This window comes from Numida meleagris, chromosome 9, assembly GCF_002078875.1.
Source record: "Numida meleagris isolate 19003 breed g44 Domestic line chromosome 9, NumMel1.0, whole genome shotgun sequence".
Lineage (NCBI taxonomy): Eukaryota > Metazoa > Chordata > Aves > Galliformes > Numididae > Numida > Numida meleagris.
In genome coordinates, this window is record NC_034417.1 from 9,410,230 (window position 1) to 9,436,307 (window position 26,078).

At 46.0% G+C, this 26,078-nt stretch overlaps 1 protein-coding gene across 15 annotated transcripts in view; it reads left to right on the forward strand.

Moving 5' to 3' along the window:
• Positions 1-26,078, forward strand: part of SEMA6D (semaphorin 6D) — a 255,143-nt gene that overhangs the window by 222,791 nt on the left and 6,274 nt on the right. For 3 of the 15 annotated variants that reach the window (XM_021407278.1, XM_021407277.1, XM_021407280.1), the window contains 16 exons: positions 18,380-18,536; positions 18,906-19,017; positions 19,603-19,663; positions 19,785-19,847; positions 19,930-20,031; positions 20,252-20,342; positions 20,620-20,739; positions 21,206-21,294; positions 22,031-22,248; positions 22,357-22,488; positions 22,704-22,859; positions 22,948-23,121; positions 23,862-24,002; positions 24,107-24,184; positions 25,002-25,093; positions 25,440-25,496. In XM_021407278.1, coding sequence (XP_021262953.1) covers positions 18,428-18,536; positions 18,906-19,017; positions 19,603-19,663; positions 19,785-19,847; positions 19,930-20,031; positions 20,252-20,342; positions 20,620-20,739; positions 21,206-21,294; positions 22,031-22,248; positions 22,357-22,488; positions 22,704-22,859; positions 22,948-23,121; positions 23,862-24,002; positions 24,107-24,184; positions 25,002-25,093; positions 25,440-25,496 — 1,795 coding nt within the window. In that variant the 5' untranslated portion in view covers positions 18,380-18,427. Of the gene's footprint in view, positions 1-2,529; positions 2,632-2,803; positions 2,954-2,993; positions 3,251-17,230; positions 17,330-18,377; positions 18,537-18,905; positions 19,018-19,602; positions 19,664-19,784; positions 19,848-19,929; positions 20,032-20,251; positions 20,343-20,619; positions 20,740-21,205; positions 21,295-22,030; positions 22,249-22,356; positions 22,489-22,703; positions 22,860-22,947; positions 23,122-23,861; positions 24,003-24,106; positions 24,185-25,001; positions 25,094-25,439; positions 25,497-26,078 lie in introns of those variants that run through there. The other 12 variants (XM_021407275.1, XM_021407286.1, XM_021407283.1 and 9 more) reach the window with 8 other exon arrangements.

The following is a 26,078-nucleotide window of genomic DNA, read 5'->3' on the forward strand; positions in this document are numbered from 1 at the left end:
TAGCTTAAATGAATAGGTCCTCAAAATATAAGTTTCAATTTCATTCAGGAGCCATCGTGCCCGCAGTAGTGTGCTGAGTCACCGACTGCGCTGCGGCGTGGGCCGACGGAACCTGGACGTGCCATCTGCATGGTTCACCCTAGGGATGTGCCATTTGAGCAGACTTTCCCAAGCTGCTGCCCCGTGCCGTGCGGCGTGCCCCTTCCTACCACATCACTGCCTGGTGACAGGGGGTGCTATCAAATGGCTGTGCTTCCCGAGCCCAGCTCAGCCTTGGCTATGAACCCAACGGAGGAATTCAAGTGGAATGAAATGTCTGCTTTAAGCACACGTTAGTTTTATATTATCTGTGTTTTAATGAAGCAAAATCTCAATTTGTTGTTCTAACAGATGGTGGCTCTTCTATCTATATGTAAATTTTGAATATTCTGCTTACATTTTCAAATTTGTGAACATGAGTGTTGCTTAAGTCTGTAAAACACTTAGAGGGTGAAAAATCCCTTAGACAATAGGAATAATCCGTCAGACACAGCTCTGAGATGGGGTCGGTGAGCGCTCTCCTGACGGTTTGGTACCCAGGGACTGCCCGGCTGGGGCTGGGGCGCTGCTGGCTCCGCGCTGGGCTCAGTCCATGCCGTGGTGACTGCGCTGTTAGATTCCGCTGATGTGCTTCTTTTACAAATCAATCACTGTAGGGGTAATTAACATTTAAAAGCCAGGTTTCTTTTAATTCCATTAATATATTTGTGACAAGAAATGTGTTGGCAGAATCCAAAGGTTAAGAGTTACAATGAAGAACAAGTTTTAGAATAAATGAAAGTTAAGGCCTCAAATAGGCTGACAATACCCCATTAATCTGCACACTATTGACACAATAGTGCTCTGTTGTGTCAATGAGGGTTTAAGAAGCTTTGCGGCACATGTAACTGATGGTTTATCATATCAATAGGAGCCTGCATGTATTGGTGCTTAAAAACCTGTGGCTGTATAATACCCTGCCTGCACCCGCTGTAAGTGCACATACTTTAAATCCCCACAGAAAGTGGCTCTAGCCATGCTGCAAGTTTTGAAACTGGAATAAACCACCATCTTTAATATTTCAGTGTAGATCTGTCTAGGCTCGACTATCTCAAAGCACTGTACTTCAAACCGAAGCCCCTTGCCATACAGCGGTGTGATCCGATGCTCAGCATCACGTCATCTGCCTGACTGAAGTGGAGGGAGATTTAAGCCGCATTCATCTCACCCCGATGTGGGCTGGGACGGAGGTGGGAGGGAGATCCCGCGGGGCGAGCTGGCAGGCGGAGGGCAGCCCCGAACGCAGCCTGGGGCGACTGCCCATGGACAGGCACAGAGCAGCTCTGGGAGCCAAGTGCTTCTTTCTGGGGTGGTCACCTTTGTGCTCTAAGCCTTTTTGTCCTCATGTTACAATCCGATTCCCAATGCAGTGAATAGCCTCTATCATAGTATTTTCATGTGCCGTTCATGCTCTTAGACAAGAGGTGTGCACGAGAAGGAGAAAATCGAGTCCTTGCACCTTTAACCAGGCAGCAGCTCTTGGGGTGCAACATAGCAGCACTGTGTTTGCTGTGAGGAAGCCCATAATGATCTCGCCTTTAGCCTGTCACCACCAGGAAACATCAGAGAGAGCGAGCCAAGGGACAGACTTGCCAAAAACGTCCTATTCCCATGGCTGAGAGATTTTGTTGGCACCATCTCTAAAGAGAATTTACTATGGGCCGCATCCTGGCGCCCTCACCCAGAGGAGTCGGTTCCTGAGAGGCAACGCTCCCCCTGTGAGGAGCACACAGAGCCTGCGGGGTCCGCTCGCTGCTGCCCGGTGCCCTGCAACCCACCGGCCCACAGGGCACGGGGCAGGGGCCCGGGGTCCGCCTGTGAGTGACCGACACCCCTCCCCAGTGACGGTTTCTGTTATTTTTACTCCGAATTCTTCTGTTTTCCGATAAGAAAAAAAAAAAAAAAGCGTAGATGATAGAGGTGGGTGAGTAATCCTTTTTCTTTTCATTTTCTTCTGGGGACATCCAAAATATTTTGTGGCGCTTTAAGCCTTAATTAATGTTTCACGTGAAAAAAGCTAATGGATGTGTGACAGCTGTTCCCGGGACTTCACGTCTGGGATCCAGCCCTTTGTTTCGGGAATAGATATGGGCATTTCGGACGGGCACTTAAGGATGTCATTTCAAGGACGTTCCCCCCCACCACCCGCGAAGTACTCGTCTGCAAAATTGAGTCTCGTTAGGCTGCAAAATTGCACTGCGAGCGATTGCTCTGGAAGTAGGAAAGCACCGTCCGTATCGAGGCTCCGAGCCGGCCACGCTCCGGCCGCCCCTCCGCTGCCTGCGCCGCTCGTTCCCCCGGCGGGGCCGCACGGGGGCTGCCCGAACCGCGGGGCCGGGCCGACGGAGCTCGCCCACGGCGCGGAGCTCCGCGGGGCCGCCCGGGGGCAGCGATGCGAGCGGGGCGCGCCCGGCGCTGCCCGAGGCGGGGGCGGGCGGAGGCGGGGGCCGGGGCGGCGCCGGGGCCGGTACCGGGGTAGGGCCGCCCCCACCCCCGTACTGCACTGCTCTGCGCGGGGCTCGGCCGGGGGCCGCCGGGCCGCTCCCCTGGGCGGTGAGAGCTGCGCGGGACGGGGCGGCGGGGAGTTGGCGGCGGGGCGCGGGCTTTGCGCGGAGGCGGAGCGAGGCTGGGCGCGGCGAGGGGCGGGTGAAAACAAACACATTAAAGGGAGGGGGAAAGGGGAAAAAAAGAGAGAAGCAGGAAAAAAAATAATAATAATAAGGCAGGAGGAGGGCGGGAAGGGGTGGGCTCTGCGCGGCGCGCCGCCCCCGCGGTGGCTGGGAAGCGAGCGGAGCGCCGGGATGGGGCGGCCGGCGGGGGGCAACGGGCGGAGGAGGCAGCCCCGCCGGCGGGCGGCGGCCCCGGGCAGCGGCAGGTACCGGGACCGAGGCGGGCACGGGCAGGGGGGACGGAACGGCGGCGTAGGTCCGTCCCCGGCAGAGCGCCGCGGGAGCTCGGGGCGTCTGCAGCGGGCGTACAGCGGCCGGGGCTCGGCGGGGAGCGCTGATTTACGGGCTCCCGACGACTGCCGGGCACTGGGAGGCAGAGGGAGCTGTGCCGAGCTCCGGTCTGTTACGGAGGGAAACCAACCCGAGAGTCGGCTCTGAATTGTCGCCGCTCGAGGCTGGGGCGGCCGCGCTCCGTCCTCGGCTCCCGTGGAAGCGGCGCTCAGGTGCGGAGCGGGGAAACTTTGTGCGGGAGCGGGCAGCGCTCCGCGGGCAGCGGCCGGGCGGCGGCGTGCGGGCTCCGGGGGAGCGCCTGCTTTGTTGTTTGCAAGCGCTGGACGGAAATTAAAGGTCACACCGATATTTCCAGGTGGATGTTATACCTGCACTGTAAAGGTTTTGGGGGTGTTTTCTTTGTAGTTGTTTTCTTTCCGGTTGTTTTTTGGGGGGTTTTTTTGTGTTTTTTTTTTTTTCTTTTTGGGTGATATGCATTGCGTTTTGTCTTGTAAGCTGGAAAATGCAATTAAGTGTGCTTTAGGCTGACATGTTGAAAATCCTGTCGTTCCGGCGGGTATCCCACTTGTTAGCATGAATACAGTGCCGTGCTGGTCTGCAATTAGTGGCTCTTCCCGTCGCGGAGTTGTTTCTCACTTCAGGTAAGGGTGATGTCTGTGGCACAGCGTTTCCCTGCGAGGAGCTGAGCAGAGCTCGGCCCGCGCTGTGCAGAGCCATTTGTATTTAGATGAGTGCGTGGCTCGGAATACATTGGCTGTTGAGCGTAGCAGCAGCTCTCATGGTTCGTAATGCTCACATATGTGGTGCTTGCTGTACAGATGGTATTGTGGCTTCTCCGTGTACACACGCACACATTTCACACGTAATGTGCAGGAATTACAGCAAACTTCCTCTCGAATGCTGCTCAGGGCTCTGTAAATGGGTGGCATTCTTCCCGTGGTTATTTCCTTTAAGGAAAACGCGTCTCTTTCTGGGGGTACCTTTGTGCCTCGAGCTGGTTGTCTTTCTCTCCCAACGTTTGTAAATTCACTTAAATATATTTGAGGGAACAGCTTCCCACTGTCTCTTACTGCTGCTGTATGGCTCTCACATACAGATACTTCCACAGAGAACGTTCCGAGGTTCTTTCCTTCCAAGTCCAACAGGAAGTTCATTGTAAATCCCTGCAATCACTTTTGTGGCAGAAGAGAATAGACTTTTTTTTTCCTGCTTTATTCACAGCATAAAATTCTGTGCACCTCTAAAGTCTTCTTAAGTCACTATTCAGTAAATTAATCCGTATGTAATCACATTTAATGTAGTAAGCGATGGGCACGTTGTGTTGTGTTGGCAGATACTGTACAAACATTTACTCTGGCTTAGATAAATACAAATTGCCAGTGGAGTGCTCCGACTTCTTTTCTGTATAACCATGAACTTTAACATTTTTTTTTATATTAAGCAATATAAAGCTCAGTTGTTTTGAAAACAGGAAGAGAAAGTTTGTAGTTGGAATTTATTACTGTTCTGAATTATGTAGCTTGGTCTCCAGAACGACAACCAAAAAGCGTAACCCAGAGGTCTGAACTGGTTTGCTTAACAGGCTGCTGACTTCCATCTGCATCTTCAGTTACAGCGAGCAGGCACCTTCCTCCCCGCATCCTGCGCTCTATTGGTACCTGCTCTTATTTATGGTCGAGATGGAAGAGAGATAACATCATCTAACTGTGCTTTGTGTGATGCAGGAGCGTGTGCCAGGAATACAGCCGTGGCCCCGCCACAACCAGCTGCGTGCCTGCAGCCCCGTCTCGCGCCCTTTTGCTGGGCCACCTGAAGGGCTCTGCTACTGCAGCCGGCGCTCAGCCCTGGGAGCTGCCAGGACTTGGATGGAGAATTGTGAGGAGCGCACGCTTAGATAGGATGCTTAATTACACATGCAATTAATTCTGACTAAACGGGTCTTCGATCTGATCGGTCCTGTCGTGGGAGATACATGGAGGTAAAGAGAAAAAGTCTAGAAGCTCCCTTCAGAGCATGTGTTAGGCATTTGTAATAACTCATCTGACAGCCAGTCACACACCGACTGCAGCTCTTGGTTACTGTGTTTATCTCTTTATTGTTTTAAAAACATTATTGCACTTAACACAAGATTCAACATCCCTTGAAGTGGGGTGAAGCCCAGTTAGGTGCACAGAGCTTCCACAGAAATGCTTTGGTTGTGCTTCCTTCTAAAAAAAAATAGAAATGTGAAGTCAAGGGAAGATCCTGGGTGAATGTGGCCAGTTCTCATCAGGTGTCATACAAGTGATGTGACAGGGACCCCTCTGGTTATGGTCTGCCTTTGTAAGACAAAGGAAATGGTTATATGAGCAGCTTCTGTGCTTATACAAGCTTATGTTGGGCTTATTTATGTTGCACTCTGGTGTTTTTCAGAGAATGCACTGCATGTATGTGTTGCTTACTGAACAGAGATGGTGGTTGATTACATATTTGTGTGTTAAACCTACCTATAATTCCAGTTATGAAAAATCAGATGTCTTTCCATTGGAAAAGGTAGTAATTTGCTCCATAAGTAATTAAGAAAAGATGGAAGGTATATTATTTGCATTGGGTAGTGTAAGTTATTTTCAGTCTTAGCAGCTCTGTGTATAATTAAAACAGTTCAAATGTTGCTTTCGTCAAAACTGCTGCTAGAACAGATGATGCCTTTTCTTACGCATCAGATAAGCTCCTGCAGTTACTGTTAAAATCCGTCTGAGCCATTTTATTAAGTTGTTACTTGTTCTGTGAATAGCTGCCAGCCTTGAGTGAAAGAAAGTGGGTTCTGATTTGTTCCGATGTCACATGGAGGAGATGTGTAGTAAAAAAATGTACTACTGCCCTTCCGATGCCGTTTCCAGGAGCTCTGTGTGCCATACCCACTTTCCCTTGCTGTGGTGTGACAGTAATTACAGTGGGCTCAGCTCCTTCAAACAGGAATGCTGTCGAATGGTCCCACTTCCAAAGTCAAACTTTGGTGCAACCACAGAGCTCAAGCGCACCTATATAACATACCAGTTGTGTTTATTTCCCAAACTCTTCTTTGCGAACAGCCTTTGTTAAGTAACCCAGATTAGCATTTTAACAACCCTGAAGTGAACTTCTGCCATTCTCCCTGCTTGGACAGTGCGTGCAGGCCATCCATCATCCTGTCCTTAGCCACAACAGCCTACTGCCTCCACAGCCATTTGGAGCTGCACAGAAAACCACCCAACTGTGAACGGCACAGCTGGCTACAGCAATTTTTCCTTCCACACCACTGGCAGCATTGTCTGGCTATGGTAACTAAAGTTAACACCCAGAACGGGGAGCTGTTTTGTGCTGGCACTCAGGCTCCGTGGGCACAACTGGGCAGGCCGCAAGATGGCTGCCAGGGTGGTGAGAGGGGGTGGCCGTGGCACTCCTTCTCCCCCAGCCCTGTGCGCAGGCTGCAACCTGTTGTGAGAGAGGATGACATTCACTCCAAGGGAGCCTGCTGGCTGCGGCCTGTGCCTGTTCCTTCAGCCTGCAGGCCGGGCTGTGTTCCGAGAGCCGCCAGCTGAGGAAACACAACCTGTGGCTTCAACTTAGCCACGCAAACAGTCAGAGAGTTCGGGGAGAAGTGGAGGATTTCAGCTCTGTGTTTCACACATTCTTGGAGAAGCCTTTTTAGTTCCACAACGGAAACCATGTGATTTCACAGGATCTGTGCCCAGACTCTAAGACTTGCTGCAGATGCGTTCCTTGGGTTGTTTTGCCAATCTACAAATGCAACAGGGAAGAGGTTGTAGGATTTGCTGGTTAATGGTGACCTGAGCTCTAAGTGGCAGGTAACTTCTCCACGTGGCCCTGTGCTAATCTCACTTGTGGTGATTTTTGCATAATTTAAGCAAATTGGCCTTGCGTGACTGCCTGTCGTGTGAGCCACAGCTTGCTTGCTAGGAGGGAGCCTTGCTTCAAGAGCAAAGGAGGTCAGGAGGTGTTGCCAGGCAGGAGGGGCTGGTGGACACGGGCTGGGAGAGGAGGAGCTCAAGCAAGCAAGTGACATTTGTTCTGTCCAGAATGGTTACAAACCTTGTAAATGAAATCAGTCCCTGGACAGCTTTGATTTATATTCTCATGCAGCGGATTGGCCTTGGTCTGCCTGACCTTGGTAACATTACAGAGGTCGCATTTGCACACAGATACTCCTCTTGCAGAAAGGTTTGTTGTTGCTGTTATTTTTGTGAGCCATGGTGTCCAAGAGCCAAATCCTAGCCTGTGTTTCTAATTGGATAGGCCCTGGACAAACACAGAATGAAAAGGAGGGACCCTGTTCCCCTCTAGGGATGGTTGCAGAGACGAACAGCAGATGGGTGCTGTCAGGCACGGCTGCAAGGAGCTGCTGGCCTGCATGCCCAGCAGCTGGGCTGGTGTCGGTGTGGGGCACACGTGCTGGCAGGTGTCAGGCAAGGAGGGCTTCGATGAGGGTTTGGGCTGCAAGTGAGGATTGACTAGCCAGTGCAAGCTGGGGGTCTCCACAAGTGTGTGGGGGCAGCGGGGAAGCAAACAGAGCTGCTCGTCTGGGAAGGGAATGAGCGAGCCATGGGGACCAGCAGCACAGCACTTGCTGTCAGTACTGGGAGCAAACCCTCAGCAGAGATGAGAGGTGATCAGCTGGTCACTCAGCTCAGCTATTACTGGGATAATAGGCTTTTCTTAACATGAGCTGCATAGTTTATCTCTCTCATGCCAAATGGTCCTGACAGCTGGGCCTCAGCTCTCCAAGCAGCAGCAAGGTGCCAGCCCACACCGCCTGCCAGGAGGTGGCAGGTAGGGGTGTAGGGCCTTGCCCCGGCCTTGCCCCAGCCTTGCCGGGTCGTGGAACAGAAGGCTTTTCCCCGCAGTCCCACTGTTGTGCTTCCCAGGCACTTCTACGGGCAGTGGTGGGGGACAGTGGAAGCTCCTCACAGCACTGACAGAAGGTGTTGCTGCTATTTCTGTGTACGTCTGTCATGACAGATGTGCTTTGGGGTCAGAAGAACATTGTCCTGCTGGTATTTCCAGCCCCTGTTTATATATCCCTCTCCTTGGGCACCCCTCCCCATGCTGTGTGTGAACACTTGTGCATCTTCTGGGCTGCGCAACAACCCTGGTTTGGGAGGCTGCAGAGAAAATTACATGTGTATTTAACTTGCAGGAGCCTCAGTGTATACTTAAGGCTGCAGGATTAAAATTTTAGATGGTGTTTGAACGGAGTCCAGTGTCAGTGAGGAGGCTGTGGCTCTGCCTGGTAGCGAAATGGTGGCTGAAAACGAGAAAGGTTCATGAATGCTCTGCACGTGCCCTGCACAGAGCAGCAGCCGGGTGTTAAGTACCAGGGTACCTAGTGCCTGGTGGCTCGAGGCTGTGTCCTGCAGAAGCAACTCAGAGCTACCAGGCAGAAGCAGGAGAGGGCCATTCGCTTTCAAACAGTTGGCCAAGAGCCAGCATTGGCACCCCTTGCAAATATAGCTATATTTGGTGTATTGCCGCCTGGAGACAAGTGCTGAAGGGAAGGGTAAGGATAAGAGGAAAAGCAGTGGTGTGAAAGCTGTCAACAGCGTGCGAACAATGTCCCCAGGTGTCTCATGAAAGGAGTAATAAGGGGTAAAAAATCATCTTGTGGAGTTGAATGGGTTCTTTCAATTTACAAAGTTCTGCTCTCCACGGCAGTTTCTTAAACCCAGCACGTGTTTATCAAAGATTAACACTGAGAAGCCGGTAACTTGTTTTTGCTCAGCAAATCGTATTTCTTCATGAAGTGAGTGCTACGAGGATATTTTTAGCAATGTATAGATTTTTTTTCTTAATGATAACCTCAAACTAAAATAATCAAATCCCATGTTTTGGGGATTAATCTGATTCCCTGCAAGGGTATAGATAGAATTTTTTTTGTCCTTTGTACCACGGTGCAGGTTTTACTCTGAGAGTGGATTATGGCTTTTCCTCCCGCTAAAGCATCAGGTTTTCATCCTTGCCAGAGACATAACAAGCATCACTCACGATTGAATGGTGGTCTTACATGGCAAGCTATGCCAACACAAACCTCAGTGTACTTGGTGCAACCGGAGAGAACAGACCTGCAGACGTGTATTGTGTGAGGTTCAGATACAATCACTTAGTCACATTCTTGCACTGGCCCAATGCTACCAGTGATTACACAGGGATTTTGGGAAGCCTTGCAACTGTACTGGGGATCCTGGGAGGCAAGCATGGAGGGGAGAAGGGGACATGCTGTAATCCAGAGCTCTAAAGCCTCGGGTCCTTCCTCCCTGATCTGCCACAGATTTCCTTATGACCTTGATTCAAGCTCCATGAACAGTGTACTAGTAATTTAATTTTTTTAACTTCAAAAGCTCTGATTTGTGGTTTACAAGCCCAAGCATAGGAAGTAGTGTGATGGAAATATGGCAGTGCATGTTGCCTTGGTGTGGTACAGCCCAGGCAGAAGATGGGGACAGAGGGCTGGTGCCAGTGCTGTGTCCTGTGCCAGGGCTGGCATGGGCTGGCAGCTTCCCCTGGGCCCACGGGAAGCGGGCAGTTCTTTGGGGCTGGGATTTACCTGGAGTGGTGCGATATGGCACAGGGATGTGTCACAGTGTGGGGCCCAAAGTGGGACAGCTGTGGCTGCACACTGCAGCCTCCAACCTCAAACTGTCAGAGAGGAGCCGGGAAGCAGCAATGGGGCAATAAGTTACCTGACTGCTTTTATATCCATTTAATAACTTCTGCTGAAGGTAAGGCGAGGAGTCAAGCTGGCTCAAACCCTGCAGTAATACCTCTGACTTTAAAGTAAATAAAAGCAAACGAAACCCTCCCCAGTGCCTGGCTGCGATGCTCTCGAGCATCAGTGGACAGACCTCTCTCCAAGAGCTCCCTGTGCTGCCCTGGGCTCGCAGCAGCACCCCTGTTGCCCCTCTCCCCCACCACTGCCCATGTCTGTGCATACACTTACAGATGCTTGCTCACAGACTACAAAAGCAGCAAATATAATAATGTGATCCAACTGTTCAGTGCTAGGCTAGAAAGAAGTGTTTTTCTGCCATTATGTGAAAATTTAGCGTGACTGGAACAGAGTCTGCATTTGATTAGGCAATTTAAGAAATGTAAGAGACTTCATACTGTAGGGCAGTGCTGCAAAACAATTGCTCGGAACATGTTCTAAAATTGGTTTGCCTTCACCAGATTTCCATGTGTTTCTGCACGGCATCTCAAATGAAAATATGAAGAGTCACGTGGCGAGGGGCTACATTTTGATATTGTAGTAAATAAAAGCAGCAGTTTAAACAATTATTCTAAATTCTGAATAGCTTTTGAAAGGAGAAAACACAAAACTCTCCCTTTATTTGCTTTCCAGCCTGGGAAAGACGTTTCATAACACATCCTTTGACTGGTGTTAGTTAATCTTTAATGCTTAACAAGATAATAGTAATCGTAACTTTGAGCTCAGGCTTCCTACGGTTTTCCATGCCTGCATTTGTACACATAATTGATTGTGGCCAGGAAAGGGGCGAAGCACATGCTCTGCATGTACAAAGAGGGAACTGGGTGGCCAGCTACCAGATTTGTCCGTGCAGAAAAACCAAAACTGGCTAGAAACGCACTGTTCACCGGTCTCTACAGGCAGTATTCCTGTGGGCAGGTCTGGCTGGCTGCTCTGGCATGTTGATAATACCAGCATGGTGCTTAGGATGCTCTGATGTGTTTCTTGCCAGCTGATAGTCTCCCTCTCCCCTCCCATTTTCCAGCAGCCATTTACTTTCTTTTTGAAGTGAGCAGTGCCACTCTACCCAGCAGCAGCAGCTCAGGCCAGCAGCCCTGTTCCCAGTGAGGAGCAGCACTGCTACGCTCCACATGGGGAGTGCTGGTGGGAAGAGGAGATGCTTTCTGGAGTGAGGTTGATGCCAGCATTGTCTGGGGCATGACCTGTTAGCTGGGTATCTTAGGGCCCGGCACTGGAGCTGCTTGGGGTGAAGGAAGCTTTGTGCTGCTACAGAGCAGCGCTCCATGGCTCTGGCATCACCGTGCTCATGCACATTGGCCTGGAGACCTTTGCTGTGCCCTCACCTGCACATACCGGCTCCTACCTGTCCCAGCGCTGCCTAATCAGGCGATGCCTAATGGTGCTGAAAGAAGTGGCAGCTTTGCTGCATAAATCACATTGGCCTATCTGCAGAGAGGGTTCTTGCTTCCCTTACAGCTCCGACCCCTGTTTGTAGCAGACTCTTAGAGGGTGCAATAGGTGATGCTTTGGTCTAGGCTTAGGGTTTTGCTTGAGACTGAAGGGAGTGCTTTGGTTGTTCCTAACCTATGTCCAAGCCTGTATGTGCAATAAGTAATGAGATCTTTGCCATCTCCATTTGAGACGTCTCTAGTTTTCAGGATAAAAACTCACAATTTGAGATTTCGGACTTGAAAGCACACAGAAAATGCCTGACAACCCTGGTCCAGCTGTGGGCTGGTAGCATGCAGGAGCTCAGCCCGACGGGCTGCAGCCACCCGCCCCAGTGGGATGGCATTGCATTCTGTGCTTTGGGGTTTGAGCTCACGTTGCCAGTTCTGCCCGTGGCCAGGAACTAACGGTGTCAGTGCTGAGAGCGCAGCACAAACACCAACATCACCCTCTTCTGCACCCACCCTTGAACACTTTTGTGAATAAATGCAGCATTTGCTTGGACGGTCTCAGCTGGGCATAAGCAGTTTGAATTGACAGAACGCAGGCCTGCTGAAGTGGTGAATCCAGAGCAGGGCATGAGCTGAAGTGCCTGCGCTTTTATCGCCCGTAGCTCGACCCCAGCAGGCTTTCTAGGGAGCGTGTGCTTGCAGGAGTTCTGCACAACAGACAGCAGATCTGACCGTAGATATGAGCTGAAATCAAAGGTTGTTTGCAGCTGGAGGACTTTTGTATCACCCTGGTAGAGGAAGGTAGTTAACATTCACTCTCAAAAATTAACTTAAAATAAACATAATTGAAGCAATCACTTACAGTTTGCTCAGCATTTTATTTCCTTTCCTGCTGAAACTACCTTGCATTCAAGTAAATTTTTAATCGCAAGAGAATTTAGCCCTCAACGTGCACCTAATCAGCCACTAAGCATTTGCATCATTAAAAGTCACCCTATCCATTTTGCAAGTGTTGTCAGCTTGTTCAAGAGAAGAGGGGTGTGCTTTCTGTAATGTTAAAAGCCTGCAAACAACTGAAGTGTAACCAGCAATACCATAAGCCAATTAAGATGAAAGCTGTGATGCTCAGTGGTGGGGTTTCATCGCTAAATATTAAACCCTTTTTTTTTTTTCTTAGACATAGATCAAGAGATGTTAATGCAGAAATCCTTAAAAGAAGTCAAGTGTTATCTTAAAATAACAGACTTGCTATTTGCACTTTTGCGCTCAATTAATGTCATGGCTCCAAACATCCTAAATTTTTTCTTCAGAGCTGCAGATGTTAAGGTTGTTAGGAGAAGTATGGATGGCCACTGAGTGCACCTTTGTAGGACAGAAACTTTTTTTCTTATCTATTTATTTATATATAACAATGCTGTAAGTTTTTAAAGCGACTTCAGTAATAATTTAATTGTGCTTCTGTTGTTATAACCGCAAATATTTTCCTGTGTTATTTGATAATTAGCCGAAGCGATTTGTCACCAAGCTCCACAATATGGATTTACCACATCATAGCAAATCTCTGAGATTTAAATGTACGTTAAATCTCTCTGTCAAGCAGTGCCTGCAGGATGTTACTGAAGTCAGCCTTCATTAACAGAAACACATTTACAAGAGAACGCATCTGAAAAAAAAAGGTTGTGATTGCATCATTAGAAAACCTGTGTGCAGATATGACCTGAAATGGGAGAATGATCCCCTGCTTCTCACATACCTGCATCTATATACTGACACGGATTCATAAGGCAGTTGTCGCATTTTATGTAGAGAGCTGTCTGGCATGTAAACAAAAGAGAATTTGACATAGTGAGACATAGACTAAAAATAGGGAGATGACAAAGACTTTTTTCTCCCTTTCTGTAGAGTTCAAGCCATGCAACCCTGGGCCATGTTGGTCATATATTTTGGCTCAGATCATACAAAATTGCTGCTTTTTCCTGTTCTAATTCCCTTCTAATGACCGCAGGCTTTGGCCTGCGAGGCCCTCGGGTGGCAGCACTGTGGGTGCTTCAGGCCTTGCCTGGCTGAGGGATGTGACGCATCCACGGTGCCCGTGCGTGTTTTTACAGAGGGCTCAGGGTACCACAGCAGGCCTGCACCATGCTCGTGTATTTTGTGCTAAATAGTTCATCTTCTGAAAAGATGGGCTCGCTTGACAAGTTCAGCATGAGCCTGCCTGCCTTTCCTTACTACTGCTGGTGAAGGCAAGGCACCAGCACAGTAGCAGTGAGCCCCTCTGCCTCCTCCCACCTGGCAGCAGGTCCCGTCAGCAGTGAACCACCTGCAGAGCCTCGCTCCCAAAGTGTGAATCCCTGCCAGCCCTTCTGTTAGCCTGGTGAGGCCTGGCCCTCTGCAGCTTGTGTTTCTCAGCGCGTGAGCGATCTGAACATCGAAAGATAAGTCCTGAGGCTGTAGTATTATTTTAACCTAACTAGTCCTTGGGATACAAAAAAGATGGGGAGGGAGGTGATGAAGACTGGTAGGTTCCCATTCAGAGACTGACATAACTGTCACTTAGTTACAAGAGGCACCGTCTGTGAGTTGCTCTCACCGGGCCATCAGAGCTCTCGTTTGTGGTCAGAAGGCTTCAAGACGCTGATGTGAGAAACTTCCTGAGCACCTGTGAGGAGGCAGTAGTAAAGGACTTCTCTTTAACTTCTGTCTTATTGGCAGAGTGCTCTCATGCTCAAACTTGCAGAGGTTCCATGTTAGAAAGGCACTGGTTCATGCACTGAGAGGTGCATGCAGGGAGCTGTTCGTGCAGGATAAGGACCACGGAACAGTGGGGTTTTCTTGCTTAGTCAGCTCCTCGCAACCCTGTGAGACTGAAGGAAGCTACATCTCCAAACATGACCAGGCTCACGGAGCAGCTCTGCCTGGCGCTCAGCATCACCGTTAGCACGTGGCTCAGGGTGCCGAGGAGGTGCTCCATCTCACCTGGGAGCCTGGATCCAGCCTGTGGCTGGTGGGAAGGGAGGCAGTGCAGTCACTGAAGCCTCTCTGTGCTATGTGTCTGTTTTTCAGCTTGTTTTTTATGGCAACCCTATTCTCTTTTGCCTCACCGACTTCTCCAAAAGTAACTTTCAAGATGTATTTTCCATTCTGACCTATCTCAAACTTCTGCCTGGATTTGCCATACCACGCTCCCATCTGTGCTTAGCATTTTGCGAAACGTTTATTGTGTTAAGGAGACTTATAATTTTGTTTTGAGCAAATAGAAGATATTGCATCAGTCTGGGTTGAAGCTATTTTGTGCAGCTTCTCTCCAGCTGGCTGAGTGCCCTTTCCCTTCCCCCTCCTCCTACGTGGCAGCGCACACAGAGCTGACTGATGGAGTGTCACCCGCTCCTTGTCAGAGGCTGCAGAGATTAATGGGCAAGGAACAGCGGCCTCTTCCCCTTCATGTGTGATTGTTTGAAGGAAGGGCTCATATTTTAACAGAAGCGATACCCTCCTCCTCTGGGTTCCCCCAGTCAGAGTTGAAGGATGGGACTTGTGCCTGAGATTGAAGGGTGCCAGGCACAGCGTCTGTAGGTATCTGGGCCCACTGCTGGCCTTCCTCTTGCCCAGCAGCACTCAGCCTGAAGCTCATTTCACTCAGGCTGCTCCCTCTGCACCGGCGTGGGCTCATGCCAGCAGCTAACGTCGCTACCTCTGTTCCTTTGTATTTGCAGACATGACAAGCTGTAGCACAGAGCAGATGCCGGAAGGTCTCTGATGTGTTTCTTGCTTTCCTCCCTGGGTGTCGGTGGCCGACTCTCCCGTGCTGCAGGGAGAGCAACACTTGCAACCCAGAGCAGCTCAGGTGCTTTGAACGCTTTGCTTGCTTGTTGGCCTTGGTCACAAATTCAGCCTTGGTCTGCACCTCGATTGCCCAGCTGCAGAACAGGGATAGCAGCATGGTAATTTCCAAAAGATTGCATTTGCCATGAATTATTTCCTGGCATTTCTAAAATTTATCAGAGAAATTAATAAAAGACTGGTCTGGATCCTGGCTGGGGAAAAACGATCAGACCCAGACTATGATTGTTTGCTACATTTTCTTGAGGGTAGACATTGCCAGCGCTTCATAATCAGCTGTTCTGGTCCAAAGAGATACTTCTCCAGCATTGTTGTTTGTAGTCCAGAGTAGTGGCTTCTGTAATAGGTTTGAATGAAACAAGAATTACGTCTTTCACACCAGCATATCTGTGTGTACCAGAAGCATACACCTGGCTGTCATAAAGCCCTGTTCCAAGGGCTCGATGGAACCCGCTTTTCTGATTATCCACAGAGCAGCTGTTCTTCAAGTTTATTCCCTTTGCAGTGGTTCTGATCTCGGGTTTGTGTCCAGCCAGCATTTAAATGCCTCTTAAAGCATTAAAGGTGTCTTTGTGTCTCTGCGTGTTAGAAATCAGGGTACTGTTCATTTTCTGGTAATATTTTAACAAGCAAAACATCAAGGAAACCTGTGCTGACCTGGCTGGGTACGGGCTGCTGGCCCCATCCAGTTCTGTACATAAGTGTTCCCACCTCTTCTGTGTTCTCAGAGTTCATATCTGGTGTATATTCAGAGTTTTTGGGTGTTTTTCTTGAGGAATCCGTAAATGTGGCTTTGTTTCTGTTCTGGATACAGTCTCTAGGGAAACACATCCTGTGGTTTTACATTTACAAAAGTTTGCCTTGTTTTCTAGGGAGTAAAAGTTGGGATTACAGCATGCTGAATTGTGACCTTAACTGAGAGAACAGTCTTGCTCTTGGAGTACCTGGAGTTTTGGTTGTTTCCTTTTTGGTTTTGTGACAGTGGTATTTTTAGGTCATGGCTGTAGTGGCCCATACACAGCAAATTGCCCTTTTGTTCTTGGCCGCCTTCTGAGTCCAGAACACAGCATTCGCTTTTGTAAAGGAAATTACATGCAAGTTTCAAATTTGTTGCCCCATTGAATTCTTCCTCGATGAGATGCTGGGAGGAAAGAGGAAATAAAGAAACTCTTCCTAATATATGCCCGTACTAGCAGAAGTTGTACAACTTCGAGGCTGTGTGCATTTTGCAGCCAGGATAAAGTCTCTGAGTCATGATGTGCGGCCATGAACTGCCTCATCTTCTATGCTAACTAAAGCCTCTGTGGCTGGGAGACCGTCTGCTCCTTCCCTGTTAGTATTCATTTGTTCTCTAAGAAAGCGAGGCTTGAGGGAGAGCTTTTACTCAGCAGCAGATAGGTGTTACTGCCCACCGTGTGCCAGGTGGGTGCCTCCCTGCATCTCCTCTCCCTGGGACGGCAGTGGGGCGGATATTTGGAGTCTGCTCCAAAAAAAAGGGACCGTGTAACCATTAATGATTTGTTGTTGTGTCTGGGAGCCACTGTGCTGCAGGACTTCGCTGAAATGTGCTTTCACAAGAAAGAACTAATTTGACTTACTTTATTAATTCCAGTTTGTTTTAAGTTTGCTCATTAGTAATTTAATGCAAGATGCTTCAGCTGGAGAGGCCATGTCAGGACAAGGAGGAGCAGAGGGAAAGTGCCAGGAATCATTAGTGTTTATTAACCACTGCACTCATCAATCTTGAGTGAGAGCACAGCCCATCCGTTCTGGACGGGTGGACTGGGATACAGGAATATCATTAGCAGGGGCAAATGCTCCTTTTCAGGTCAGTCCGTGCTGGCCGGGCCTTCAGACAACACCCACAGCCACATCCCCTCACCAAGCAGCGTTTGCACTTCGGCCGGTCTCCTCGCAGTCTGACCTGGACTCGGAGAGCTCGGCAGCTCTGTGGATGGAAGGAGCCTTGCCCCTAGCCAGCTGTAGGATTAATTAACAAATACAGTTTTCTCAACCCAAGTAAACATTACTAAAAGGTTAAGTGTTGTTATGAAGGGGTTTTTTAATTGCTTTTCAAATTATTAAATGATTAATACTTAAGTGCTTTGCTGGATCAGGCCTGGCACTTTGTGCTGGCAGTGGATACATCTCACAGCAATTTTTGAAACGCTAAAATCGAAAGGCTTTTTTTTTTTTTTTTTTCTGTTTAGAGAACACATTTAATAACTGATTCCAGCAACTGCACGGCATTGGAGTGGTGACTCAAAGCTCTGACCTGTGCATCGGGACTGAATGAATGCTTCCAAAAGGTTGGAGGAGGGAATAGTACTCCATTTGCCAGGTTTCTAATGAGAAATATAACCCCTGCCCAGACCACTTGTGGTTGTTACAGATCGCATTTCACTTAGAGATGTTTTCTTGCATCCTACCCAAACTGCAACTTGAGTAGTTGAATTCTGCTCACTAAAATATCTCTGCAATTTAATTGGAGAAGGAATATTTCCATTCCCCTCTTAAAAACTCTGCTGTATAACACTGTGCTGTTGTCACAATATGTGCTGTGTAATATATAGCACACGCCAAACAAGCAGAAAGCAAACAAAGCAAACCCTGAAAGCTGCTGGTAAGTTGCAAGCTTCTGATGGTAATAGATGGAACTGGAGGAAGGCAGGATCTTAGGCAGCCCGTACAGCACCGTGATCTGAGTCTCTTTGCCACATGTGCAAATCATGCATCAAATGCTGTTGCACTACCAAGGCAGCATTTGTACATATACTGTGCAAGTGTGTAAACCACAGCACCAGGCGTCTGGCCCTCGACATAAGGGCTTTTGCAACAAGCGTGTTAGGCTTAGCCCAGAAACAAGCAATAATTTTAAAACATGGAGTGGATGTTCAGACAGATTGTGTGTGTCATGACTTTTTGTGGATAAGATTTAGGCATTTTATGGGGAAAGGGTTTTATTGGATGACATTCGGTGATAGAGGGGATGGAAAGAGATTGCAGTTTAATTAAAATTCTAATCCCAAGTTTGACAATTTTTCATGCCAGGTCAGCAGCCTGCACGTTCTGTTTATTATTCCCGTGAATTAAATGGGCTGGCAATCATCAGCTTCTTCGGAAATGCCTGTAAATCCACCTAAAAATTAGCAAACACCCATATGTTTCAGAGCAGCTTTGAGCAGGGATGTGACACGCAGCATTTTTCCACCAACGTGCGTACAGGAGCCTCTCATAAGCACTAGTCCAGTCCGCTGGTGCCAGTGCTCAAATGCAAAGGAGATGCACCATTTGCAGTAGGAAGTCACGATCCTTGTCGTGTGCTGCTGAAATCTCACGGCCGTGTTCCTGTTTTCCAGGTAGTTTAACGGTGTCCGCACGAAGGTAGCGCCCATCGTCCACCAGCCATGAGGCTTCCTCTGCTGTGTGCCTCTGTGATGCTAATGAGTCTGTCCCAGTGCCGAGCTGTCAGCTTTCCTGAAGATGAGGACCCTATTAACATTGTTGACTACCACTGTAAGTAATCTGCAAATGGTGCCAGCCACTAAGGAAAGGGTTGTAATGCTGGCTTTTTTTTTTTTTTAATCCCTGGGAAGTTAAGAAAAAGATCTGTTTCCTTTCAAATTGAAATGTGTTTACTGGCTTTGTATCTTTAATAGAACACTTAATCATTTTCTTAAAAAAGCAATCAGAAATACAGCAATAACTTCAGGAAAAAGAATATTTGCTGACATTAGCCATCTTTTTTTCATTTATATTCAAGACATTACTCAAGGAATTTAGTTTAAACCCTTCTACACCTAGTATATACAGCTAATCAATGCCATATATTGATTCTTTAGCTCTATAATCCTGAGTGATGGTGTAGCCCACTTTTACTTGCAGATTCAAGGCAATATCCAGTATTTAGAGGACGCCCTTCAGGCAATGAATCTCAGCACAGACTGGACTTCCAACTGATGCTGAAAATTCGAGACACACTTTATATCGCTGGCAGGTAATTTTCCTTCAGTCAGTTCATTAGATTAAAATTCTTTTCTCTTCTGGTTTTGAATTAATGTGTAAAATTCATTTAGAAAAATCTGCAGAATATGATAAAAATTAGAACTGGGGGAGGACTTCCCAGAGAAATACACCATATCTATGACCAGTGCATGGAAATTGGATTTGAAGGCTGCGGTTACTGTAGTTATGCTAAAACCAGTGATCAAATACTCTTTTCCCACTTTTATATTACTGCCCTGATAAAACCCTTTCCTGGTTATTATGAACTTGGACTGACGTACCAGGGATGCAGGAAATCAGTATGAAACACTTGAATGTTTAGGGTCTGGATTAGTCTTCAGCACAATGGAAAGGCAGCGTAAGGAATAACTGGGCAGTGTAAGGGCTATCTAAGGACTGCAGCAACAAGAGCCACCATCGCCCTGTGCTGCCCATGTCCAAACCTCTGCCATTTGCATTGCACACAGATAATCCATAAGCATTTCCTAAAAACATCCTGTCTGTCAAAATAGATTTATCAAAAATAAGTCTAATTAATTAACAAATTGACTTGCGTCTTGTTACTGTTTGCACACAGGGATCAAGTTTACACTGTAAACTTAAATGAAGTTCCAAAATCGGAAGTTACTCCAAGCAGGGTGAGTAGATAAAAGAAGTGACAAGGCAGGGCTGGTTTTTTCTATTTTTCTTTTTTTTTTTTTTTTTAAGGCTTTTTGTGAAAGCCTTATGAAATTTTCTTTTCTGGTTTGATTTGAACAGAAATTAACATGGAGGTCAAGGCAGCAGGACAGAGAGAACTGTGCTATGAAAGGAAAGCATAAAGTAAGTTTATCCGTGCATTGTCATATACAAATGTGAATTATATCTTGAGATATGCGATTAATACATTTTAATCTCGTTTCAGGATGAATGCCATAACTTCATTAAAGTCTTTGTTCCAAGAAATGATGAGATGGTGTTTGTCTGTGGAACAAATGCATTCAATCCTATGTGCAGATACTATCGGGTAGGAATATTGAATATGTCATTAATGTGTTACTGGTTTTGCTTGCACCAATTATGCTGTAGCAAATACAGCCAGTGTGACTGGAGAGTGTTTCAAGGTGAAATAAAACCAGACAGAAGCCAATTTGCCAAATTAAGTTTTGTGGAAAGACAATGCTATGTTTTTGTGCCAGTATACAAAATAGAAATGACAGTGCCACCCATTTATTTTTCTTCTCTAGCTGAGTACGTTAGAATATGATGGGGAGGAAATTAGTGGTTTGGCAAGATGCCCATTTGATGCCAGACAAACCAATGTCGCCCTCTTTGCTGGTAAGAACTTTTGCTTGTAATGAGTCTAAATGATTAATGACACTAAAGGAGCCAGGGAGCTTTTAAAGCAAGCACAGGAAAGCTAAAGGTGTCAAGGTGCCTCTGCTCTTAAATTTTTTAAAGGGCCTCCAAAGGATTAGAAGCTGACCTGTTAATAAATAGGTTAGATCAATTTGGGGAAGAATGGCAGTAAAAAAAGGGGGAGGAATACAGACTAGTCAGAATTCTGTAGACTATTCAAGGCCTCTTAATGCTACATTTTCAACTTCTGTTTTAGATGGAAAATTGTATTCAGCAACAGTAGCAGATTTCCTGGCAAGTGATGCTGTTATTTATCGCAGCATGGGAGATGGATCTGCCTTAAGAACAATAAAGTATGATTCCAAATGGATAAAAGGTAATTTGGGGGAGTATCTTCCCATATACATGGTGAATGTAATTTCAGCAGCACAGAGGTCAGGTAATTCACAGCCAGCACGCTTTACACACGTGCCACAGCATCAGCATACATGCAGCTTTCAATGTAGCGTGATCACAGTAAGAAAGCACCTAATTACCAATAAACCAATTTTTTGTTGTTGTTGTTAAATACATCAATGAATGACTCTGCAATAACAAAATACCTGAGCTGAAATGCAATTCCTTTGAGGCTTTTTTATAGTCTGTTAGCCAACACTAAAGCCTTAAGGTTCATTTACGCTCCAGTGCACTCGTATTGGACATCCTAAAGTGTCTGGAGGGGTGGAGGCAGCGTTAGCTGGTATGGACCTGTGGGAGAAGCCACCGAGTCACACAGTGCAGCCAGTGTTGTATGCTGATTGAACAGTTCTTCCAAGTAACTTTCTCCTTGCTCTTTATTACAGAGCCACACTTTCTCCATGCCATAGAATATGGGAACTACGTGTATTTCTTCTTTCGAGAAATTGCTGTAGAGCACAATAATTTAGGCAAGGTGGGTATCCTTCCAGCAAGCTCTCATTAACTATGAGCCTTGGCAGAATTAGATCATCCTAAAAGTAGCACTAACAAGTACAGCTTACGATGTGAAATAAGGCTGTAGTACCAAGTTTATGCAGTTATTCCAAAATTATAGTTTACAGGCAGAGAAAAAAAACCAGAACAGTGCATTCTTCAATCAAAAAGTTATTGGTATTCCTCATGCCTTGCAGTTAGGAGAGCTATGTGCAGGTATCTTTCGGTGTAGCTGTTGCCTTAACACTTGGGACAGTTAATGGAATATCTGAGGGGTTTTTTTCATGCTTATAAAAGAAACAAAAGAACACAAAAGAGGAGTTTCAAAGAAGTTTCTCTAATGTCCGTAGATATTGAATAATTCAGTCATACCACTGCAGAGTATAATGCTAATGCCTCACCATGGAAGGATATTCTATAATAAATTATTAACTTCTTTACACGTGGTTAATTAAAGTCTTTAAATCTCACTAACAATATGATTTTGAACGGAAAAAGAGGTGGGGACAAGCTGGCAGAGTTGCACTTGCTTGGCATTAAGATGCCTGTGCACTAGCAGCTAAACATTGTTTGCTTTCTTCCTTTCTGCACAGATAAGTGGCAACTGTCTTCCTGTTAAAATCATCTGCAGTGTTTTATTAACAGCTCAGAAACAAGCACTTTGCCCTTGAGTCTCTCAAGCCTTCCTTCCTTTTCCTTTTTTCCGCCCTTCGCAGGCCGTGTATTCCCGTGTGGCACGCATATGCAAAAATGACATGGGGGGTTCCCAGAGAGTCCTGGAAAAACATTGGACATCCTTTCTGAAAGCTCGGCTCAACTGCTCTGTTCCTGGGGATTCGTTCTTCTACTTTGATGTTCTTCAGTCTATCACAGACATAATAGAAATCAATGGAATCCCCACGGTTGTCGGTGTATTCACTACACAACTTAACAGGTGAGAGATGAGCAACTTTACATCAAAGGTAGTTCTCTGGTTCTCTCTTACACTGAGATTGGTGCTATTGTAGGCTGCGTTCTTGCAACTCTTTTTCTTATTTTACAGCATCCCTGGTTCAGCAGTGTGTGCTTTCAGCATGGATGACATTGAGAAGGTCTTCAAAGGGAGATTTAAAGAACAAAAAACTCCTGACTCTGTTTGGACAGCTGTACCTGAAGACAAGGTACCAAAGCCAAGGTAAAAAGTTTCTCCTCATGGTACTATAACATTGTCCTTGTAAAGAGCTACTCTAAATCAGCTGCACTCTTGAGTGTCATATTGGGTAAAAAAAAAAAAAAAAAACAAGCAAGCAGAGCTTTACTCTTCAACCATAAGGATGCTCATTAGCAGGCTGCCTTCTCTCATTAACTGAAATACCAAGAGGGGAAAAAACAATGTTGTTCTCCTTTCAGACCTGGCTGCTGTGCAAAACATGGCCTAGCAGAGGCTTACAAAACCTCCATTGATTTCCCAGACGAAACATTGTCCTTCATCAAATCTCATCCTTTGATGGATTCAGCTGTTCCCTCAATCATTGAGGAGCCTTGGTTTACCAAAACACGTGTCAGGTATGACATCATTCAAGAAATAAAGCATGTGAAAAGGAAAACAAGAAAACACACTGTTAGTTAATGATATGTCTTTTGGCCTTGATAGATACAGGCTGACAGCAATTGCTGTAGACCACGCTGCTGGACCACACCAGAACTACACAGTCATATTTGTTGGCTCCGAAGCAGGAGTAGTACTTAAAATCTTGGCAAAGACCAGACCTTTCTCTTTGAATGACAGCGTATTACTGGAAGAGATAGAAGCATATAATCATGCAAAGTAAGTATTACAAGAACACCTAAAATATATAGCTTTTTATCTAGTTTGATACCAAGCTAAACAAAAATGATAGTGAACCAAAACTAATTCATTAATGCCAACATCATTGCTTGTTTGTCATTTCACAGTGTCTCTCATGTTGAATAACCTGAAAATATTTGGTTATTTGCCATTTTGCTTGGGTTGAGTGAACATCCTAATTCCACTGTAGTGACGTCAGTGATACAGTCTAATTCTTCCACAAATACACTTCTTCCTGAATATCAAACATCAGAACAATCTGCTGCTGTTAAAAAGAAATGATGAGAGCTTATCTTGAGCGTTTCTCAACAGTAACCAATAATATATAAACAATATCTAATCACTGTAAACTTGTTTATCCTGGAGCGAAGAATTCGGGAGTGGAAACATTCCAGTTAGACTGGCACCCAGTTAGAACTCTTGTTCTGCTCTGTTGAGATATCTATGCCAACTGTGAGAACAAAAAAAAAAAAGTTTTTCCCTATGTGTTCAAAATAGTCACCTAGCTGTAAATAAATAAGAGTCAGAAGCCAGAATCTGATAACCCATAGGTCTGTTTGCAAATCACAAAGCAAAGACTAGTAAGTTACATTTGTATATGTAAGAAGTCTCATTTCAGTATCTGCATGGACAATAATAAATACAAAGTTTTCTATGTAAACTCTGACCAAAATACTACAGCTATAAAACAATGGCTTCCCATTATTTTTGCTGACCAGGTGTAATGCTGAGAGCGAGGAAGACAGAAGAGTCATTTCCCTTCAGCTGGATAGAGACCACCATGCTCTGTTTGTGGCATTCTCCAGCTGTGTCATTAGAATTCCTCTGAGCCGGTGTGAGCGTCACGGGTCATGTAAAAAGTACGGCCCCGTTCCTGAACTCCCTTTTAAAGGAAAGGTGCCAACGTCTCTAGGGAAGGAAGTAACAAAATGCATGATTTTTTTTTGGGTTTTTCTCTTGCAAGGGCATGTATTGCTTCTCGGGATCCATACTGTGGCTGGTTAGACCATGAGACGTGTGGGAGAGTGACACCGGGCATGCCGTAAGTACTGCTTTTCAAATTAGGCCAACATCTCTGCTATGCATTTACAGACTACACGGGGCTGTATCCTGTGCCTGTTCCCTTGCACTTTATTAATAAATCTCCATTTTTCCTAGAGCTGTTTTTCCTAGGTGCTGTACATGCAAAGAGAACAGAATGCTTAAGTCTGACCTAATTATGCAATCTCTAGGTGAAGACTTCTTTTCAGTGGGAGTTTTACGTGTGTGTGAGGACAAGCAGACTTGTAGGATGAGCTGTGGGAAGCAGGAAGTCAACAAATTGCTGCCTGTGCAGTTCAGACAGGACAGTACACACTGTCTCCTCCCAGGCGTGCTCACAGTCAATTGCAAATAGGAAAACACAGGTTTCAGACTGGGAAAAAGAGTAAGGTTTTTGCCTCCATGCTGAAGCTAGGGTGATATATATACATATCAAAGACTTTTTGCACAAATCAAGTCTGTAATATAGAGTGCGTTAGCAGCTGTACCTTAAAAAGAAGCCTTTGTAGCAGGCCAGCAAGTTTCAGCCGGTACAATTGCATAGGTGTACCCAAAACCAAGAGTATGCCCAATGTAGACGATCCAGTGAGGTTGCTATGAAGAACATATGATCTTTTCGGCTTCCTGGCATAAGTGTGTATATATATATATGGTATTAAAGCCTGGATATAATTAACTTGTATATTTTGTAAAACATTTTTTTTGGTCATACACTAGCTCTTGCCTTTCTAAGGTGACAGAACGAGTATGATTCAATTTCTTGCTTCCAGGAAAAACAAAATCACCATTTGTTTCCCTATTAATACTGTTAATTGCAGGTTCTCTTTGTTTGTTTCATACAACCACAGCACTGGAGGATATGTACAGGATGTAGAATATGGCAACACAGCGCAGCTTGGGGACTGCCATGGTAAGACATAGTTACTGCTTTTCATTTGTATTGTCTCAAAAATAGTCTATGGCCACACTTCACTATAGATGTTAAATTTATGATGAGCTTTTCAGTAACATGAACGCATCACCTGGTGTAACTGAATGTTCCAAAAGCTGAGCTTTTTTGGTCCTGTGTGGCAGAGTTTTGTCTTTCTTCTCCTTCACCAGTTTACAACTATTTGGGGTCTACAGGAAAGTATTGAAGAACTTATTTTTTTAAAAGCAGTAATAGTTCAGTTTTTATTTTCCGTCGCTCAGGTCTGAGATCTTTTGCTTTCTTTTTGTTACTTTTTACTGATTACTTGTTCCTTTAATTCTTTTAGAAATTTTGCCTACTACAGCTACACCAGATTACAAAATATTTGGCGACCCAACATCTGGTTAGTTTTTTTTAATTTTTTGAATTAATGACCTTTACTTTCCTTCAGTTCAGCATTTTCAGCCCTTTTTTCCTTCCTTTTGCACAGTTGGCAATCCTTCATTTTTGTGCTTTTACTCATGTTCCCACTGATGGTAAAGATAGTGAGACTCTTCTCACTCAGCACTTCACCCTGTGTAGTCGCATGTTAACAGCTCATTATTTATTGAGACATCTTCTTTTATTAAAGAGCCTGATTAACATAGATGACATCTTCACTGCACGAAAGTCCACTAAGCTTTACTCTGTGTCCCCAGCCATGCATTTGTGAATGCCCCTGTTGGTCATCTCTAGTAGATGAATGGCAGAATTTCATCATCTTCCTCCTTACCTCTCCTTTTCTCCTTCCTTCTTTCCCAGCAAGCTTTTTGCACAAATACACATTTTCTAAAATGCGTATTTTCTATATTTTCAAAATGTTTTTTAAGTAAGTAGTTTGTGCTAATGAAAAAGGGTTTAACATCACAAATTGTCTAGCAGAATGAGAAGTTGTGTAGACAAAGGTGGCTTAGAAAACTTAATGCATTGTTGTCAAATGAACTTT